Genomic DNA, 21,927 nt, shown 5'->3' with positions numbered 1-21,927 from the left:
CTGTGTTTGACTGAAGAGTATCTGCATTTTGTATTTATTGAATTGAAATGTGCTTCCTTTTATTGAACAATATTATTGCCATGTAGGTTTGTTTGGAACATTGTGTAAAAAAACAGAAAAGAAACTTGTCTTTATTTTAAAGGACGTGGGCGCCATCTACTGGCTTCACTGACATCCTGACATCCTGTTTTATGACCGTTCCAGGTATTTTCTTGGTAGTGGTAATGTTTTTAAAGCAATTATGATGCTTTGTTTTTGCTATTAAGTTCTTTTATTTGGGTTTGTAAAAAGTCTTCGTAAATAAATTGTGTTGAAATTTGCTAATTAGCCCTTTGGGTTACAAAAAAGGAATTTCATTAATTTAAAGCACCCAAAGTACTGCATAGTAGTATAAGGTACATATCAGGTTGTGTACTTTCAACAAGAATGAAAAATTTTTTGAAAAACATTGGGCAATTTATGTATGATTTATACATTATTATTATTATCATTATTATTATTATTATTACTAATGGCTGCATGGTGGCGCAGTGGTTAGCGGTCTTTGCCTCACAGCAAGAAGGCCCCTGGTTCAAGTCCCGGCTGGGAGACCTCCATAGGTGTGCATGGGTGTGTGATATGTGTGACCCTGCGACAGACTGGTGAACTGTCCAGGGTGTCCCCTGCCTTCGCCCATAAGTGGCTGGGATAGGCTCCGGCAGCCCCTTGACCCCAAAAGGGATAAACGGAAGAAGATGAATGAATGAAATTATTATTACTACAACTACTATTAATATTATTATTATTAACCCTTGTGCTATCCCAGGCACTTTAACATTGGGAGTTGGGTCATCTAGACCCACTAGACAGTGCGCTGAACTTTTTTCTTCAATGATTTGTGAACCTCACTGGTGTCCATGGATTACATGAAATCTTTCCACCTTTTTCCACCTTTGTCATGGTAGGGAGAACACGTCAATGGAAGGGTGGGGTCATCTTAGATAGCACAAGGGTTAATATCTTTAATTTACAATAATGCAGATAGTTTAGCAACTTTTCTGATACATTTCTTTTTTCTTTTATGAGATCATTGTGCTTTTTTATCTTCCAACATTCAGGTACAATCTGTTCCTTCTAGTCAATTGGGTAAATAAACAGATATTTATGATTAAAATACCTGTAAGACAACAGAAAGCTGGTAAAGTAAAATCGGTAGGAAGGAATGAAAAGAAGAGCCAGAAAAGCAACAAAATTGTATAAAACTTTAAAAAAATACGTTTTCTTTATGTCGAATAAAAAACCAGTTAGCTGATTATTTACAAAATATTGCTTATGCATTTATACATTTTTGTTTTAAAAACCACTACCATAGCAGCATAAAAAAACAAAGATAAGATAAACTGTTTTAAACCTGAGATTCATCATCAACAAAAGGGAAATGTTAATCCAGCAAGTCAACACATTTATGATCATGATTGGCCAGACAATAGAAAAAAAGCAGAATGAGCTACAATGATTTTCAGTCTATGTAAAAATGAACATTGATCTGTTCCAGTTTATTCTGTAAACATCACAGAAAGACACAGTTAACAATTGTAATAAAAAACTAAAAAAACAAAAAACATGTGGGAGACTTTGAATTTCTGGTGCACAAGTGTTGTTGCTGATTTTAATAAGTATTTTTAGGTTAAAATAAGTGCTTCAAAAACTGTGTTTGCATCTATGTGATTTCAGTTATAATCAGATAAAGACAGTTATTTTTGAATTAACATTTAGGAAAAGAACATATTTTAAATCTGACTTTTGACAGTGCATTTTGGAAATGTTGCATGAGGCGAGAAGTTTTAAACATTTTTTTAATGAGATAAAATTAAGACCAAAAAGACTCCAACGAATGCTGAAATCAGGGTTTATTAATGAGCCCTTTCATGTGTTGCTCCTCACTTGTTTCTTTTATTATGCAATGTGCTGTTAAAATTATCACAAAAACAAACAAAAATAGCATTTATTTTGAATCTTAAAACAATCTATGTCCAGCATCTTGTTCAGTGTGAATCTCTGTGAACCTTAAAGTCTCTTCTAAGTGCAGCAGGTGAAATCCCCGCCCATTACACACAAGTGTCTGATAACAATCCTACTTGCAATGTCTGATAACATAGTTTTTGTCTTTTTTGAGGATTTCTAAGACGAGAGAATGTTTGACATGAGCCAGCAGAGGGAGCTGACCTACATTTTTTTTTATAATGCTGCTGGTTTTTAGAACAATTCAAAGGTAACTTATTATTTAACCCCGCCAAGAATGATGTTTTTCAATCATTTAAGAGATGCTAAGACAAGAAAGCTATCGTTTTTACAGAGTCAGAAAGGATTTCTTCATGTGCAGTATCCATATTTTTACCAAACAACCAGCAAACAGTCTTGAACAGTCAAGATCAACACAGCAAACCGGATTGCTGAAGAACGATTGCAGGCTGCCCCGCTGACCTTTTGTCACGCTTGGCTCAGTGAGGGAGAGAGGAGTGGAAGAAATTATGCGATGAAAAACAAGATAATCATTGTTTACATGGGACACTAGTTTTTTAGTCCATGTTTTAAGATTCATAACCTGTAACCTGCATTTATAGGAAACAGCTCAGCTAGGAATGTTTAAACATTCTGCCTCCGCTGTAAAAACATGTGTGAGACATGTAAATCTGATTCATGAAGTCCTTGAGGGTGAATTGTCTTCTGCCATAACTCCGAAAAAGGAAAGAAAAAATCTTAAAAGAAGAGCTATCTTTCTGTTCCCTGTCATAAAAGAAGTTACGGTCAGTGATGTGGACACATCTGCTTTCACTCAATCATCAGAGGGAAGAAAATGTTGAAGCATTCAATTATGATACTTTTATAGGAAGTTGTGTAACGTCACACAATTTTCAACAAAACATTTTGAAAATTCTGTAAGTTTGAATGTTTTGCGATTATCAGACAACATTGAGAGCAGGGAAAAAGTCCCATTTCATCAAACTGATACAGATCACATGTTTTCTTATCTCATACGAATCTCTGATAGGAAAATGATATGTAAATATTGAAAGTTGAGCATTTGCCTGGTGCCACTGTATGAGTTTTTTTTGTGCCCTTGTAACCCTTTGTACAAAGCTTGCAGATTCATCGTGCAGAGTACAAAAGTGGGGGGATAGTTGTTTTGCATTTCTAAACTGCCCCCACTTCTTAAGGATTTTGTGTTTACTAGTGTATTTTTTCAATTAAAAAAATTATGTTTTGTTGCTGTAAATCTAATATCACTGAAATGCTTGTTTATATCCTTTTTAAATGATGTCACATCTGTGAGAAACGTGCATTAGATGATCAGCAGAGCTCTTTATTTGTGTCCAGCCTTCTTTGCCTTACAGCTTATTCTACTTTTTTACGTGTTTGGTCCATCCTCTTTGGTTTTGTTGTACTTTATCTTAAACTTGCCTTTTTTTTTTCATGGGCACTATCCAGAATAGTCAAATGATGCATTCTCATTCTTGGAGAAGAAACATATTGACCACTGTAGCAGAGCGGCAGGCTCACAGGTGATGCCAACTCCTTGACTGGCAGCACCTGAGGCTACCAGATCTCAGAACAAGAGAAGATAGCAACCGTAATATAAGCTGTTTGTCATTGGCAGAGAGGCTTTGGCTCATTATTCATGGGTGCAACCTGCAAACCCAGCTCTGCTGCTCTTCCCAAATGCAAAGTCCTGTCAAATGTGGACTATTTATAGGGAAAAAAAGATACTTATTAAACTGACACATTCTATTTCTAAGGAGAATCGTTACAACAATAAACCCAAACATAATTTGAATAAACACAAATGTCCTTTATTTTTGTGCTAAGTTTACATATTGTAAACTTCCTATGTGTCAATTTAGTCTGAAAAAGTATTCATCTAGTACATGGTCAATAGTATACTTACAATACTTCTACTTAATAAAATTACCTTTAAGTGTATTACTTGCTGTGGGTCTACCTCAGTTAACTTAATAATATTTTGTCATGATCTTTGGCTCTGTCTGGAGTTTAACTTCTGTTTATACAATTAAATAAACTGTTTTTTTTTCTCAAGCACAAAAGGTTTTCAAACTGAAACACTTTAACTGCTGATCATTTTATAATACATTCTAATCTATTTTTGCTAACTTAGGTCATTTTTTATTTAACAGCTAAACACGACAAAACAATCAAAATTAGGTGAATTAACAAAAAAGCAATTTGTAATTACTGAACAACAACAAAAATAATTACACAAATTAGGAATCCAGAGCTTATTTTTAGGGTTATGTCAGGTAGACCTTATTCTTAGTTTACTTTCCTTCAAACTAAATAAATGGGAAATAAAACTGAAACAAAAATTCAGGAAAAACAAAACAAAACAAGTATCATTATGATTTGCTGATGGATCAAGGTAATTACAAAATTATCCATACTTTCCTCTCGTTTTGTGATCATACGCATGCGCATTCACCACCCGATCTGTGCGTCCCAGTCACGTGACAACACCTCACAACGCCTGCGCAAATCCATAGAAGATGGCGGAGAGTGCGGAACTGAAGGTAAGGCGCAGCCTTAAATCATCACAAATTAACCCGCTTATGATGCAGGCGCCGGCTGTGTCGTCCACTTTTTAGGTACAGTTATCCACGGGGTTGTGAAATCTTGCCAGATGTTGGATTTACGAGCCAAAAGCAGCATTAACTTTTTTGAATTGGCGAGCGCCAGCTCTCGCCCGAGCATCAGCATGTTTATGTTTAAATGTGAGGAGCGCTAGTTAGAGCCCCGCAGCTCGTTTGGGGGCGGCTGCCGCTTTTGTATTTATTACCACAGTTCCTTCTGTTGTGGGGAAAAAACAAACACAACAAAACAAAACTCACACACGCTACGAAGAAAACGAGTGCTCCTTAATAAAGCAACATTTCAATCAAAATATCGTCTGACTGAGCCGCGGTTTACACATCATGACAGCGGCGCCATGCCCGCGAATGCAGATTTAAAAAACAAACAACAAAAAACAACCATATCTTATATTCTTTGGGCAGGACTAAGTTTGTCACACAAACCCTACTTTTTTTCTTTCTTTTTTTGAATCCGAGGTGAGCGCGTGCTTGTTTGCAGGTAAAGTCTCCCGCCGGGTCGATCTGACCTGAGAGAGAGAGAGAGAGAGAGAGAGACTACCTGTTGATGCTCGCCTATTAAAACCCGTCTCTCCGTGTAACGGTGCCTCCGTTAGCCGCTATCAGCTCCGCGATCCGGTTATACGGCGAGCGGCCGTCACGAGCCGCGCAGCTGGACACTCTGACTCTTGATTTCGAGTAATTTCTCAGAGCACATCCATCCAGCAGGTATCGATCCCAAACCTGCGCTATTTATAGACGCTTCCCCTGTGTGTTTCCACTGGCTGCACAGAATCTGCCGATCCATACATGCTGCTCAGTCTGAGCCAGGTGCTGCTGTTCCGCCGCACACTGTGAAAAGAAGACAACACAACTGCTGCTGGGTTTTTGTGCTTCAGTTGACAAGCCCGGTGTGCTTGTGGAACAAAGCTTCCCAGCTTGGAATTCTGCAGGGTTTTGCCCATCTTGTCAATGTTCAATCCTCCTTCCAGAAGCTGGGATTGCAGTTCAAATTCTTTTTTTTTAATCACAGTATGGCAAGAGAAAGGGAGAAGTCCGTCAGAACGTCACAGTTTGTCTAAACCACACAGATACTGTTCACACAGGAAACCCAAAGTCCTGAAAATAGAAAAGGCTGAAATTAGGAACCCCTTTTCTTGATTTTGTGTTCCTGTTGCATAAACCATCAATATACCATTTAGAAATGGTTGCCAAGTGATTTTTGGTCAGACAGTTATACATTAAAAATATATCATCTGTTATATATCGTTTCAATAAAGTTCTCATATTGTTAGTTTAGGCTTTATCCTCCAAATAAATTGGCAAACTTGTCCTTGCTCTGCGTACGTTTTGATGTTTTTTGTGATGTATTGATTATTTGACTAAATGTATTTTTATTCCCATGATCCGACCTGATAGATCCGTCTCAGGCAAGTTGTTAATCGAAAAGACCTATACCATTAAAAAAATCCTTTAAAAATGAAATAAATTGATTATATTGATTTTGGAAAATACCGTTTCAGATTTATTTTACTTTGAATTTAGCAAACATGTGACCATACAGTGTGCTAGAATGATCTAATAATGTTCAATTTGGATCATTTTAATCTGGAAAAACAACAGTGGGCTGAACTTCATGAAACTAAAATGTAAATGGATTTCCCATTCATTCTTGTTTACTTGTTTGTTTATATACACATTTAATTTACACTTAATTATCTTGTAAGAAATGCGAGGAATCTGGAAAACTTCAGCTGCACTGTTCAGTACCAGGAATTTATCTTTGAGTCACACTGATTGAAGTTTTGGTTTAAGATGTCCTGGATCCATTTTAGATCAGTGAATCGGATCAAATCTAATCGTTCAAAATGAACCAAAATCGACTATAAATTGTATTAAGAACCACAAATTATGATATGAATCGAATTGTTAAAATGAATCGTTACACCCTTGTTTTAATGAAGGTGGGTTATTCTAATTAAGTCATAAGAAGTTAAAAAATTAAAAAAGCAATACTATTTCTTATCTTTCTAATAATGCAATTTCTTGTTTTTTAAGCGCATACTGTTTACTGTTTATTGCACATATAAATTAATAATTTAAACATTATTATTATTATTTTAAATATTTAAAATTACTCTTTTTTCACTTAATATTAGTTATGAGAAAACTGCTTTTCATAGCCATACAAGTGCAAATTTTAAATTAAAATTTGGTAAATAAATTGATTGGTATTCCAATCAGGTTGTGTTGGAAATGGAAAAAAAAAGAGTGAACGTTGGAGGTAGCACTAAGCTCTGTGTTCTAGTTATGATCTCAAGCCGCTATAGACCATGGAGAAGCAGGATCTCCAAGTTTATTTGTTTATTGTTGGAGTGGGATTTCCTGGAATAAACTTCATGAAGAGGGAAAAAGATGAAACTCATTTAGCTAGATTAAAGTATAAGGATCCTTTTCTTTTAGGCCCTACTTGCTTCATGTCCCACTTGAGAGTAAGCACAGATGGCGTAAGTCTTAGATCTACAAAGCAGTGCAGCAAACCTGTTTAAAATGCTTCCCCGGACTTCTCTTCTCTGAGGAATTCATAGGTCGACTCCAAACATCGCTGTGTGGAAACTATCTCTGAGCTGACTTATGGAGCAATCCTACCGTCTGGAAAAGTCAGATGTGGCAGAAAAGTTGTGGACATTTTTGTTGCACATTAACTGCAGTGGACCTGTGCTAAAAGTGCTAGAAAGTGGGCGTGTTCATCTTCTATCTCATTGGGTTTTTCAGTCTAGTGTTCAGCCGGTGCAGAAGCAGCAGAACCAAACAACAGAATCTGCCTCTATGTAGCATTTGAATCAGGTTACTTTGAAAAGGATTCCTCTTTGATAAGTTTGGACAAAAGGTCATGGCCACTATTAGTTTGCTTCTACCACCACTACCGTAAGATTTCCTTCCGTCAATCCTTTTCTTGTTGTTTTTGCCACTTATTCAGACTTTCAATGCATAATAGAGTGTTAATGAGTCCTGATGGATGTTTGAATGGATTCAAATGATAAAAGAACAATAATTAAAGTAGACCCACGTTGTCATTGTGAACCAGTTCCTCTGGTTGTTTTTATTATTAGAATAGCAAGGAGATGATTTTGAGCGGCTGCCTTCTTCTTTGTTTTCTGTTTCTTAACATATCTGTCTTGTAACTGTGCATATAGAAATATTAATGTTACTTTGACAGCACTCGTCTCTCATTGCTCATGTCATCACATTTTGAAGGTTTATTTGTAAAAATCAGCTAGTAGTGCTGCACTGATTGTGCATTCAGTGACAGATGGGGGGAAATGTTACTTCTGTCAGAAAGAAAAGCAAAACAAATACCGGTACTATATTTTCTATTAAAAAGTAACTGTTGAAAAGTTTAACTTCCTAGTCTTCAGTTTCAGCTTTGCTTTTCAGGCTGAAGCTGAGGTTTATTCTGCAGTCACTACTTAAACCTTCAACTCATCTATACTCTAAACTAATCTAGAATGGAATAATCTTTATGGAAGCAACATTTTAAATATAGAAATGAAGTTTTGTCAAGAAAGACAGCAAAGGAAAAGAGCTGAGCTGTTGCACTTATTTTTTATACGACAATTATTCTTTGTGATTATGTGGATTCACTGATGTCCTCTTAAAATCGGATTTTACCGTTTTCAACACTAAAGAAGTTCCATTCATGATCAGGCGCATCGTTTTTTTATCGCATGAAATCTGCATTTTCTGTTCAGAATTGTTCTTACACTTAACACAGAGAATCTGTGCACAAAGCTGACATCTGAGACAAAATATGTGCTTGTAGAATCCTCTGATGCTGCCAGGCCCCCAAATAAGTCCTGTTGCATTGCATTTTGTTTGAGAGGAGTCGCGATCCGCCTCAGCTTCTTTGAACTGTCTACTTTCTTCTGTGGAGCTGCAGCAGCAGCAGCCTGGCAATACAAATGACTGTCAGTGTGCTGGCGGCTTATAGTTGGAGACAGCCTATTTGTAGAGCCTCTGGCTGGGTTAATCCCTAATGATACAGGCCCTTTTCTGTGCTCTTTTTTTATGCTGTCAACACCTGCCTATTTCTTGTTTTTTCACTGTTGTTATCTGTGGTAATATTCGGTTTGAGCGTGAGCAGACGATCATGTGGAACCTGCTTAAGTGACTAATAACTGGTGGGTTTTGTTGTGTTATTTAAGGTTGCAGTGCACCTTTAGTAGTTAATGTAGCATCATCTAAAGAGCAGGTCAATAATCTATAAAAATCTAAAAATGAGTGAAGGTGTAAGCTGTTTCTTCGATGGCTGACTGGTCTGTGGTAGCATCGGGGCCCAGATGGGACAAAGCGTTTAGAGTTCTCGGTCTTTTTTTGTGTTGCCAATACTTTGTGTAAGTAACCGCTGTGACCACAAGATAAAGATAACAAATGCGCAGTGTCACTTCAGGCAGCGCAATGTATGTTCTGCATGTCCTGCTCAGTCGAACAAGTGTGTAAGCTCCATTTTTCTGCCCTGTGTGAGCCATGTTGTCTGCAGTCTTCCAACTTTTGTGTGGCTTCACGGAGATGGAGCTTTTTTTGCGAGTCCTGTGGTGATTTTGTTACACAGCCTAGTTGCCGTGGAAACATGTCACATTTCAGATGGACATGGGCAGGCAGCAGATTGTAGCACAATTGTGTGTTTAGTACTGGGGGAAAAAGGCATTTCGTTGATCTCCCTTCCTGCACATTTACATGGTTTTGAAAATTCAAATAAATGAATATATAGATATAAATATCTGAAAAGGTTTTCATCATAGAAAATTCATTTTCCATGCCCTGTGTTTCTGTAGTTTGATGTGCTTTTCAGCTAATTCCCTTAAAGTTAATAATCTCTTCCTGGTAGATATATTTACCCATAATGCAAAGAGTTATGGTGCCATTTTTCTAATTTTCCGGCTCTAAATCACTTATAATGTGCTGTAGCTTAGCAAAGAATTTTGTAAATAATAATAATATTTTTTAATTATTAATTATTAATTGATAATAATAATTATCCAGTCAAATGTGCTTATAATAATGTATTACATTCAGTCCCACTTATTGAGGATAAGATATGAAAGTATATAAGTAATAGAGGATTTTTCTCCTAAAAACAATTTCTGAGAACACATCCATTTTTAAATTCACTAATAGTTGGCTGCCTATGCACATATTTATAAATAAACAATAGTTATATTATCCATTTGCTTTTCGACAGATGTGACAAATATAAAAACGGCAAAGGTTTGATGTTTTTTTATGCCTCTGGGTTTTAGTCCGCACTTCAAACATTTCTTTGCACATAAAAGAAGCAAAAAATATTAAAAATTTGCAATGTGTCATGTGACCCCGCGCATTAAAGTAAAAAAATAATATGAGAAGTCAGTGACTAACGGAAACGTCACATTCCAGGTGCTCATATTCTGTGGAAATTCTTTTTCTCTTTCTCTTTCCCTGTAACTCCTTCTTGTGTAATGTGTTATTGTGTCTTGACTCACTGTCACATCTGCTGAGGTGATCATGGGGACGTTAAGCGATCACAGCCAGAAACGTGGACTGATGTCCCCACCATGCATTCAGACATTCCTTTTAAAATTATAAATTCGGTTTATGGTAACATGAAATAAAATGGATAAAAATGGATATATTTTCACTAATTTATTGTTTTTTTAAAAAACCCTGCAGAGCAGCAGTGCTCAATTATACTTCCACTGTCTATGTAATCAGTCCAGGAAAAAAAATCAGCAAATTGTGAGAAATATTTCCCACACTCACATTCTGGTTAAAGAAATCTAACTAAATCATCGTTTAAATAAACCCACAGCAACTTTTTTAAAAATTGAATAATATTTTTTGATTTATTTTAGCTCTGAAAATCTGTCTTTTTTTAGAGACATCGGACATAAGAATAAAAAATAAAAATAATGGCATTTTTTGACCCATAAACTTGGACCTTATGTAAAGTGCCACAGGGTTTGACAAGCAAAGCCTGAGTTTAATTCCGAGCCGTCTAAATTACCAGTCATCTGTGATTGTCAAAACAGCTGCAGCAATGTTTAAATGATGCATAAAGTCTTTGTGCTTCGAAATCTTTTAGGGGTTGCTAAAGACAGCAGACTTTATTTAATTTGAGCAGTCTGCAGTCTCCTCTTCATCCAGACCATTTCGTTTTTTCTGTAATAACTTAAAACCAGGTAGATCATCTACCTACTGATTTTTGATTTGCATGCAAGTTTTCTGTTGCATATTTGTCAGTTAACTTAAAAAAGGGGCTTATTTGCATCTGACATGAATAGAGATCAACATCAGGGGTTCCCTAGCATGGGGACGGTGACTGAAGTCTTTAAAAGACTGAGCTGTCTTAAAATTTAGCAACTGAAGGCTATGAGTAACACAAACTTCATGTCAGTCACTAAATGAAGACTAGAAATGTCACTAAATTAGCTGCTTATCTCTTAGTAAACAAGAGACACTGAGGAGTCTGAAAAGACTGAATGCCAACTATTATTGTAACATAATACTAACAATAAATATAAGATATGAGTATTTAATTTTCCACTTATTTCACAGCAGTAGTTTAACATAATTATTTAAAAATACGTGTTGTTTAAGCCCTAGTTACAAGAAATCCATACGACACGCTTGCATCTGACCCTTACTTTACCCTAGCCTTTTGTGTAAGAAGTGTTCACTATGACCTGTCGCCCACAGCATGTCTGTATAAATAAAATGTACTCGAACATTTTTGCTCAAAAAACTTACCGAGCAGGCTACGACCTTATTTTTTATTCCAGGCCACCTGTATGCCCCACACAGGTTTGTCCATTTTTCGCCTGCAAACAGCTCATATCTAGCCAAACGGGCAGTTGTGACTAAGACTGAACTTCTCAACATCGCAGGTCGCTAATTTGCAACGTACTATTTAATCTTGGACTACTCCATATGAGTAGCTGTTTGGTGATTATAAATGCAGGCCTGTAATTTCAGTAACTGATAATATTCCTATACCTGATAAAATAAAGTTTTTACTTGTGGGGTTTATGTTTAAAACGGTAGAAATTAATGATGGTTACATACTTGCTATCTTCTTCAGGGGCACAAACCATAGAAAAGACATCAGATTGAGTATTATTGGAGTGACCATTTTTATTCTACTTATGCTCTCATCTCTACTAACTTCATATTTGTTCACTGGTCTTTTAGTTTTACATAGAAGAGGAGAAGCTGCTGTTTGTTGAATTATAAGCAACAAAAATCAAAATTGGAAGTTTAGCCACCCTTTTTAAACATTTATAGGTCTTTGTTCTCTTCCGGAACCAAACGTCTGGTCGTCTTATCTTCGGTTCATCCCTCCTTCTCTTCAATTGATCTGCGTTTGTCATTGTTGTTTTATTCCAAATTCTTATCAGGCAAATCTTCATAGCATATGGTTTACAAACAAATTTAGCAAAAATGTGGGTATTTAACACGAGACGATATCAAGAGAGCTGTTTTATGTTTTTCTTGATTATTTCAGCTGAGACTTAAGCTCTAGACATACTGGAGTCAACCATGTGTCATAACCATTTGCTGTATAAGATAAAGGGACAATGTGAGTGTGAGGTTACCCATTCGAAATGGCGCTGGTATTGGAGCTGTTTGGCTGTTCCAGCTTTCCTTGTTACCTGCTCCAGGTTGCCATTTAACTGTGGGATTCCTCAATGTCTGCTATTGTTCCTTCTGGGAGTGAGACCCCTCCTGTGTGGACTACTTTGCCTCTCTTTGTCACCATCTGAGTGCATTTCTCGAGCCCGAATGGCATCCCAATGTCAGTACTGTAGATCCTGGTGGTGTGGATCAGGGAGTCAATGTCACGCTCGCTCTTAGCATATAGCTTGATGTCATCCATGTAGAGGAGGTGACTGAAAGTGGCCCCATTTCTGAGTCGGTATCCATAGCCAGTCTTATTAATTATTTGGCTGAGGAGGTTCAGACCTATGCAGGAGAGCAGTGGGGACAGAGCGTCACCTTGGTATAGCCCACATTTGATGAACACTTATGCAAGTGGCTTGCCATTGGCTTCAAGGGTGGTTTTCCACGGCTTCATTGAGTTTCCTATGAAGGCTCTTAGAGTCCTGTTGATGTTATACAGCTCCAAGAATTCAGTAATCCATGTGTGTGGCATTGAGTCATAGGCTTTCTTCTATTCTATCCAAGCTGTGCACAGGTTGGTGTGTCATGACCTGCTGTCTTGAGAAACTGTTTGGTCAACCAGGAGTTGGTGTTTGGCTCCTCTGGAATTTCTACCAATGCCCTTCTGTGTGTTGCTCATGTATTGATCCATGTGCCTATTTGTTCTGGTTGCAATCATGCCTTATATGAGCTTTCATGTTGTGGAGAGACAGGTTATTGGCCGGTAGTTGGATGGTACCCTTTGAGGAGATCGTTTGCCCTTCCGTCAGCCATTTGGGAGTCCCATCTCTTAGCAAAATTGCATTATTGTATATTGCATCTTGAAAAACTAAAAACTGGAGCATATTTAGAGAAAAAAAGAGAAGCAGGCGATGTCAGAATTTCTTTCACTGTGACCCCCTGCTGCTAAAAAGCTCCTCCCACTTGGACCAGACAGAGCAGCGGCTTTGTCCTGCCACTGTGTCGGGACGGTAAAAGCTGTCGTTATTCAGACGCTGCTGCTCCTCTTCAGAATGATCTCACGAACCCAGATGTGCGCTGCTCATCGATGCTTTTGTAGAACTCTTCATAGTAAATAAAACGGATCTCTGAACATTTACGCTTTCCATAATGAGGTCAACAATAATATTTGATTGTAGCTCCTCCCACAAGTGGCGGGAGCGTCAGGTTTATAAATACACTTTTGGACATGCCTCATGCAGCGACTTTGAGGCTTTTTAAAACAAAGATAGTGTATGTGAATTTGACGCACAAATTGCGTTAGGTGTGAGCACACTTTTGTTTTAAATAATGCGCATGCAGGGGTGCTATCTGCAGTGCTCGTGCGTGCTGAACCGTGGCTAGTGACCCGTACAGATCACGCATCATCCGTGATCCCCTAGTACTTTCCATTTGGAACCTAAGGGGGGAGGGTTCACTCTGTCCAGTTGTCTTATACAAGCAATGGTCGTAAAACAGCAGTGGATGGAACTTTTTCCTTACCGCGAAGGGGGGTCTAAGGGCAGGGATGCCAGTATAGCTTAGTCAGTTTTTCAGTTCATTTTAGTATTTTCCTATTGAACTCTTTGTATTCATGATCCTTTTGAGTTCATGTTTTACTTCGAAGCCCATCTAGACGACTGTTGTTGTGATTTTGGGCTATACAAATAAAATTGAATTGAATTGAATCGAATTGAATTTCAGTCAATGAGCATTAATACAGTTTTAGACGCGGTCTACAAGAAACACAACTGCTGTACTAAAGATGGACAGCAAACCTATTTGACTGCTGCCAATTTCCTACAAATTTGCATTTATAGGATTGACAGTAAGAAAAGAATTTAAAGTAAAAAAAAATTTAAAGTCGGAGAGAATATGCTCAATTGTACAACTTAAGCGTTATGTGCAGAGCTGCTGCTGGCCTTGTAGGTTACCTTTTGAGTAAACAATGGGCCTTCTTTCAAATATTACTGGTGGGACATATTTTTTTTGCAGAAGGAGGAAAAACATGCTGCTAAAGCAATGTGCTGCAATCGCACATGTGTATTGAATATATATACAAACAATTAATGTAATAATTGGTACTGTTACAAAAATGATGAAACTCTCCTCCCAGGACTCCCTTTTTGTTGTTTTTTCTTGCAATTTGTCTCTTGTTGATTTTTTTTGGTAAATCTTCAGCTTTGTTATCCTCTGTTTTTGTTTTTATTCACAACTTCTATCAACTTCCTGGTATAACACAGCTTCAAGACTGTCAAATATTCTCATTTTCGTCCATAGGGATACCTTGCTATATTTAGTTTTCATTGGGGTCTTGAGGTTGGTGATAATGACACACGTCTCTTGGATCTGCTCATTAGTGTCCTCTTTTTTCCCACTTGTTTTCTTTCATTAGCCTAGCGGTTGCAAAGCTGTGTTGTTTTGTTGCTACCTTTAGCAAATACCTGCACTGTTTTGACCCAAGATCAAAAACATCCTTCTGAACAACTTGTACTAGTCTGCATTGAACTCTGCTGGTTTTAGATCTCTATCTGCTTTTGGCAAGCCAGGGCTAGACCGTAGTAGCCTCAGGTGTGGTGGGGCTGCATGTAATGATAAAAGGATGTCTTCTGAACAAAGTCCATCTGGTTTGACCGATGCCCCATTCACGTCCTAAATTCAGATTTTTTGTTGAGCACTCAGCCATTTGGATGTTACAGAGGCAGGAGGGAGAGAAAACAACTGGTGGAGGTATTTTATAGTTAAGCCTGAGTCAGAGAAGCTGGAAAGCTAAGAGGTGGGGGGATGGGAGGACAAAGAGGGGAGGAGGAAAGGGTGGAGGTGGTGGGGAGCTGGCACTCAGTACAGAGCCCTCTAGCCGAGAGTGGGAGCTTTATATAATGGCCAGGTAGTGTGCAACCAACCCCCACCCCTCTGTGCCTAAAGAACCACCACACACACCCCCATACAGACACATGCATCTTTGAAAACCTTTGCAGGAACTGCTCAGCACAACATTATTAGCCTCACTGTTTCCAAGCCTCTAGAGATTCAAAACTACTCTTCACCCCCTCAAAAATAACATGCAGCAGGTTTTTGACTTTGCTAGCAAACACATCAAGCATGTGCTTTTTTCTTTTTTTGCTGTATAATAGTGTGTGAGACATTCTTTGTTCTTTTTTTGCCTCTATCTTTGCTTTTTAAAGCTTTGTACCTGACCATAACAGGGAAATTTACCGTTGTTTTATAGGTGACTTTAAGGATTCCTGTCAGTTTGATCAGTAATACAAAGTTATACATATCTTTGTAAATCAGCTTTATTTAGCCCAGTATGTTTTGATTAAAAAAACTTCATCAAATAACTTGTTTGTAGTTGCTATATGATAGTTGTACTTATAAACAACGAGTGTGATTACCGGTAGAGAAAAGCAACCCTAACTCCACCAGTCTTGTACACTTCTGCTTAGTTTTTATTGATGTTTGTGAGTTAACCTTTTGGAGTAATCCTGACCTGCAGGTAGAGTTAACTTCTGGTCAAAGAAGACAAAGATATCATAACCCAACAAACAAACAAATAAATAGGTAAATAGCGTTAGAAATAAGGAAGAAAAAAATAGTTGTCCTCTGGACAACCTGGCAAGTAATATTTGGTTGTCCTCCCCAATTTTTGGTTGTCCTTCGATACCAATATTCAACAGCAACGAAACGTACTCAGATGTCAGTACTTACATCTTTATTTCTTCTATACATCTAATATCAACTGCCTCTTATGATGGAGATTTAAAAAACTCTTTAAATATTAAAAACAAACATTTTACTAAATATTGAAGCATCTGGTTACACAATGTATTGCCATGTAAATCAAATACTGCTACGGACAAATGAAAATACTTTATCTTACTCTATAATATATCAGAAAATTGATTACATTAACCAACACTGTAACCTAATGAGTATTTTTAAAATTTAGAACACTTGTATGGACTGGGACTAGTACAGCATTCCAAATATAAAGTAATATTTATATGTGATGAAAAGTTATAATATGAAACATCTATTTCAAATAAACACGTGTGATAGATACCATGTTTACATTGTGCGCTGCAGTAGCAGTAAAGAGTAATATCACTGATCTTTTAAACAAGACATGCAGGTGCAATGTTGTCATTTTGCGATGTCTTCGGGGAGTACTCGGTTCGTTCGGAAGTCACGTGACATCGTTCGTGTACACTCGGTTTTATCTTAAAAAGTCGGACGTCGGTTTCCCAAAAACTTTGAAAAATAGTCGACCAAAATGTTGAATAAAAGACCATGTTGTCACACGGACAACCCTTCGGTTCATTTTTGGTTGTCCTCTGGGAAATCTGGTTGTCTCGGACAACAGGATAACCGCTAATTTCGAACGCTGGTAAATAATGGCAGAGCAGCTGTCATGTAGAGTTTTGTGGGCAGAAAAGGCCTCATTTGTTCGCTTGTATTAAAAATTGCAAATATCATAATGCAACTAGGCAGTAAAAAGTCAGAAAAACACAAACCTTTCATAACTGTATTTGGAATGATTAAGGCAGAATTAATCCTCACTTGTATTTTTCTAACACAAAGCCAATTTATAAGATAAATTAGTATCCAGCATAAATTAGTATTTTAAATATATGTTTACAAACAGATTTTGTGATAAAGTTACTCGTTTTTATTCATAAATTGGATACAGTTAACAACTTATAGGATCTTATGTAAAGAAGCAGGTGTTTTTTATCCTCTTTTACACTGACTAGAAGCTTGTTTTACAAACCCCCCCCTCCAATGGTGGCCTCTTCTTTGTTCAAATATAAAGTGTAATTAGATCATTTTGTAATGTTTTTTGATGTTTTATTCTACTAAAATGTCATTGGGTCTAATCCTAGGTTTCAACCTTGACAGACAAACCTTCATGCAATGGACCACACATCAAGCCAGATGAACAAGCATGCACATTCCTTCTACCATTACAGTCTCCATCCAACTGGATGTGCTTCCTTTAACTTAACCCCATTCATATTCAAAGCTTAGCTTCTAGAATGTTTGTAATTTATAGTTAATAGAAACTCAACGGACTCTAAAAATGGTGGTGTCAAAATAGATTTTAAAATACTTCAATAATTAAATGTGCTCTTACTGTTTCTTGCAATTGGAGCTTGTCCCAGCAGCGAGCCTGTCAACCCTATTTACTGGTAGTTAACAATCTTAAAAGCTGTCTCACTGAATTATAGTTGAAGGGTTTGCTTTATATTATTGAAGGAAATAGAGCTCAAAATCTCATCAGTGTTTCATCTACTGTGATAAATGTTTGCAGCATGACAAGATGACAAGTGGCTTTACATTTCCACTTACTGAAGAGAGCCAAGTTAAAGACATTTTTTCCAAGGTGTGGTCTGTGGACTCAAGTTTTACCACATTTCTTCTCTCTGTCATCATATAGAAGTGAAAATACTTATGGTAATTTATCACCCCAGGCAATAAAAAAAAACAGAAATCTGTGATAGATAAATGTTTCGCAGGTCATTTTAATTAGTTAGTATAACAACTTGTTTGATGTTATAAATGTGTTTATAATTCTTTGGATTTAGCTCTATAAATACTTCTTTTTTTTGCAACCTTGTAGTATTTTTTTTCACATACTGAAGGTATATGTCATAGCCCTAGATGGATATGTTGCATTTGAGGTTTTGCATGCATATTGCCTATAGCGCTTGCAATCACTGGAAGGTTAATGATTTCTTGCACCGTCTGTCCGATTGCTTTTAAGTGGGAGCATTTTATTCCTCACATTCTGACTCTAGCTCTGAAACACACACATGCAGATTTTTTGATCTTTGGTTGTAATTTTGTAATCTGTAGTTGTACTTCTGTAAACTTCTATTCTGACTATTTTCAATGTATAATATTAAATAAGTACTATTTGAATTAATATAATTTTTAAAAAATGTTATGAGGACTTAAAAGCACTGTCTGAAGACCAAGTTATTCCAATTTCAATTGACTAGTTCACAACCCCCTCCCACCTCACCCGCAAAGCCGTCAGGATTGCAGGTGACCCATCCCACCCATCCCAGAGCCACTTCAACCTGCTGCCATCAGGGAGGAGACTGTGAAGTCTCCGGGCCAGAACCAGCAGGTTCAAGGGCAGTTTCCTCCACCAGGTGATCAGGAAACTCACTACCCCCTCTGCCCCACCCCCCACTGCCACCCCAAACTGAAAAAACACCCGTCCATCCTTTACCCCCTGCATCTGAACATTTTCCCAACCAAAGACTGCCATAACCCACTCCTCTACTTACTGTTCCTGTTGTCACTTTAAACTTATACATGATCTATCTCATAACCACTTTTGCACTATTATTACTTTATGACATAATGCATCATACCATGTCCAAATCTGTTTTTTGGTGGAGATTTGTAGATGTTTGTATATTTTGTATATTAAATTATTGTGTATACAGTATATTTGACAATACAGCTGACTTTACTTGAGGTATGCGTATCAACTCTCCAGTCCCCCCCCCAAAAAAATAAATAAATAGCAGAGATTGTATAGATAAGCTTTTGATAATTAAAATGCCTGCCTATTTTGATTTAAATTTAGTGAAGTCTGATGTTTTTTCCCCCTTTCTGTTTAAGGTACGGCCTTAGTTTTGTTAACTGCTTTGTCATTCTGAAACTTAAGGTTTGGAGAAATTCTTCATATTTGTATGTGTTGAAGCTGAAACCCTTTGGCACACTGATAATTTTAAAGAGACAAGGTTAATACTAAAAGTACGGAGCCCCTAAAGGGCCATTAATAGGAAAAAAAATGGAGGAAAAAAAATTTTTTTTTGAAGTAAAAAAATTTTTTTGAAGTAAAAAAACAAAAAACTAACTGGTGCGCACCTTTTAGTTTCAGGTGCGCACCACTTAGTATCAGGTGCGCACCAGTTAGTTTCAGGTGCGCAGGGCTCCAGACTAACTTTTTTCACTAGGAGCACAGTGGCCCCTAACTGAAAATTTAAGGGGCACAACCAGAAAATTTAGGGGCGCATACCGTAAGTCAACATTCTAACCTAGGACGATATCCTCGTCCATCGTGATGGGTGACTGACATCCCGATGGAGAGACCACCATCGTGATGCCACGCCCCCGCCACGTTGCGCGTCGACACCATAAGCCGCGGTTACATGTACAAAATATCTTGATGGGATCAATGGTCGGATTAGAATCCAACCGTGTACATGGGCCCAGAAAAATGTTTTCAGAATATAAAAACGTTCACTAAGGTCACACTTTCCGTCGGAATAAAACATTCGCACATACGCAGTAGGGTTTGAAAACCGGAAGGATATAAATTCCGCCGAGCGGCTTTTTTTTCCAAACTTTATTGAATGTAACAATTCAATACAAAACAATGTTTAACAGCGCCGAGCGGCTATATACATTGACATGTCAGCTCGGTAATATACGAGACGATCTTCTAAACGTGCCTTTAATAATGTTACGGTTATTATGAAACACCTGTTCGCTCATCATTTGAATTTTAATCCGCATGGTCAGTGCTTTTTCTGAACGAAGCCAGGATTAGCAGTATGCTAACACGGGCTAACAACATTAGCTTTGGGTGGCGCTGCTTGCTGGCTGCTCGTAAACATGTAAGAATAACATCAGCCTTTATTTAGTCGAGACACGACTGGAAACACTAATCCGCGTGATTGTTTGAATGTTTTCTAAGGACTTTTCCTTAGAAAACATTCGACATTTCTGCTTTGAAGCTCAAACCGCTGTGTGTGCTGACGATCCGAGCTGTGCTCAGACACACACTTTTAGACCCGGTTCTGAGTTCGGTTGCTTGTACCCCTAGAGCTGCGGGACGGATCGCAGTCTTAAATCTCCCACACATACCGCTCATGTACCCCCCCCCCCCTTCCCATCAAACACAAAGCTGGAAGTCCGCGCTCCGCCGGTCCACTTCACTAGTGAAGTGCGGGAGCGGACTACTTCTTTTCTATTTTGTTTGTTACTTTTTTTGTTAAAGTCACTTCCCTCAGTTTATACTGGATCATCGCGGATTAGTCATTAGTTGGGAAATATAATGAAAAAAGCAAAAAAACGAATAGCAGTTATATGAGAACGAAAAATGTAAAAATACCCCCCCTCCCCCCCACCCCCCCGACGATGTCATCGTCCATCCCGATGGTTGACAGCAAACATCGTCAACGGCCAATTTAAGGGACATCGCCCAACCCTAGTATAGCCCCCATTTCTATTTGCTTCTTTATGGTTTTTGAGAAATGTATGAAACAAAACAACAAAAAATTAGAAGCAAATCTCTTGCTTTCTGTCTTAGCTTGCTGCAGCCATATAATTAATGAGTTAAAGACAGAGGCGAACTGAGTTGCTATTTAAGGTTGAGTTGTTAGTTATTTTCATACAGGTTTTGCTGCAGCAGAAGCCTCTTTCTGCTCTGGAACGTCTCACAGCAGGGTTGGTAGATCATTTCAATCTTTGAATGTCTTCTCACTGACATGACAGGATAACTAAGATGACTGAAGTATTTTAGTTTGTCTGTGTGTGGCAATAAACTATAGAACTGTTTTAAAATGGTATTAATTCAATATTGTTTATAATTCAGAATCTCACAATGACTGGGATCTCATAAGAATGACTGCTACCAACATCAACATGTCAGCTCTGTTGTGGTAATCTTTGAGTTTACCTGCCCCTTACACTATTTTTACATACCAGTGAAAGCTTACCGATAGCGTCAGCATTTGCTCACAGTTTCTGACAAACCACTTTCAAGGAAGAGAAGTCCCAGAGCCAACGAGTTGAGTGAACAGCTGTTATAGAGAACAGGAGAAACGCAGTGTTGGAGCGCCCAGCTTCAGTGGTAAAAACAAAACCTTATAAGCTTATTTTTCTCCAACTCCTTAAAAAAAAAAAGAACGTACCCTTGTTAAACAAAACCTCTGGATATCAACCTCACCCCCCACCCTTAGTATTTTTGTACTTTTTCTGCTTATATAGCCACTTTCTTGCAGCAGTTTCATTCCACCTTTGAGGGGTTTTCATTGTGCCTTGGTGTGCTGCTTAAAATCTCTCCATTCTGCAACAATATCATTTATTCTTTTCTGTTTTGCCAAATATATACATACATCCGGCAATGCTGGAAGATCCAGACACATTTATAGCTCTTGGTATAAAAACAAACAAGTGAACAATGGGTAAAGGTCATCCTAAAAATGATAAAAGCATGACTAATCTCTCTCAAGATAAGAAAAAAATGACGAGATAAGAGAAAAATGTCTTTAATTTGCAAACACAAATATTTTTATTTACATTTAGACTGAGAAAATTCAGTGAGAACCATTGCTTAATCCCATTTAAACATTCCTAAAATCCACTCAAAGAATCTGAAATGATAGACATGTAGATTTGTAACTCATTTGCATAGGGGCAAAAATAGACAATAAAATCGAAAAAGGTTGATCAGAGGGTATCAAGTCAAAGAAAATAGCACAGGGTCCTGGATTGATCCCTGTGGAACACCAGAGGTCAAAAGGACCAGAAGAGGAGGAAAAACACAGCTCATGACAGAGATGCTCTTTTTGGACAAGTAGTCATTAAACCAATGGATTACAGAACCCTG

General features: G+C 37.7%; 1 protein-coding gene and 1 long non-coding RNA gene across 2 annotated transcripts in view; one reads left to right on the top strand and one right to left on the bottom strand.

The window, feature by feature from the left end:
- LOC144990934 (uncharacterized) overlaps nucleotides 1-21,927 on the bottom strand; it is a 163,467-nt gene that overhangs the window by 29,207 nt on the left and 112,333 nt on the right. The gene's annotated exons all lie outside the window — the stretch shown is intronic.
- The window catches only part of LOC101169428 (E3 SUMO-protein ligase PIAS1), a 78,694-nt gene continuing 61,251 nt past the window's right edge, over nucleotides 4,485-21,927 (top strand). The window contains exon 1 of the mRNA XM_023953063.2: nucleotides 4,485-4,562. Within this exon, the coding sequence (XP_023808831.1) occupies nucleotides 4,539-4,562 (24 nt within the window). The 5' untranslated portion in view covers nucleotides 4,485-4,538. The remainder of the gene's footprint in view (nucleotides 4,563-21,927) is intronic.

This window comes from Oryzias latipes, chromosome 3 (genome assembly GCF_053564925.1).
Source record: "Oryzias latipes strain Hd-rR chromosome 3, Olatipes_Hd-rR_3.1".
In the NCBI taxonomy this organism is placed as follows: domain Eukaryota; kingdom Metazoa; phylum Chordata; class Actinopteri; order Beloniformes; family Adrianichthyidae; genus Oryzias; species Oryzias latipes.
This window is presented reverse-complemented; position numbering and strand designations above follow the sequence as displayed.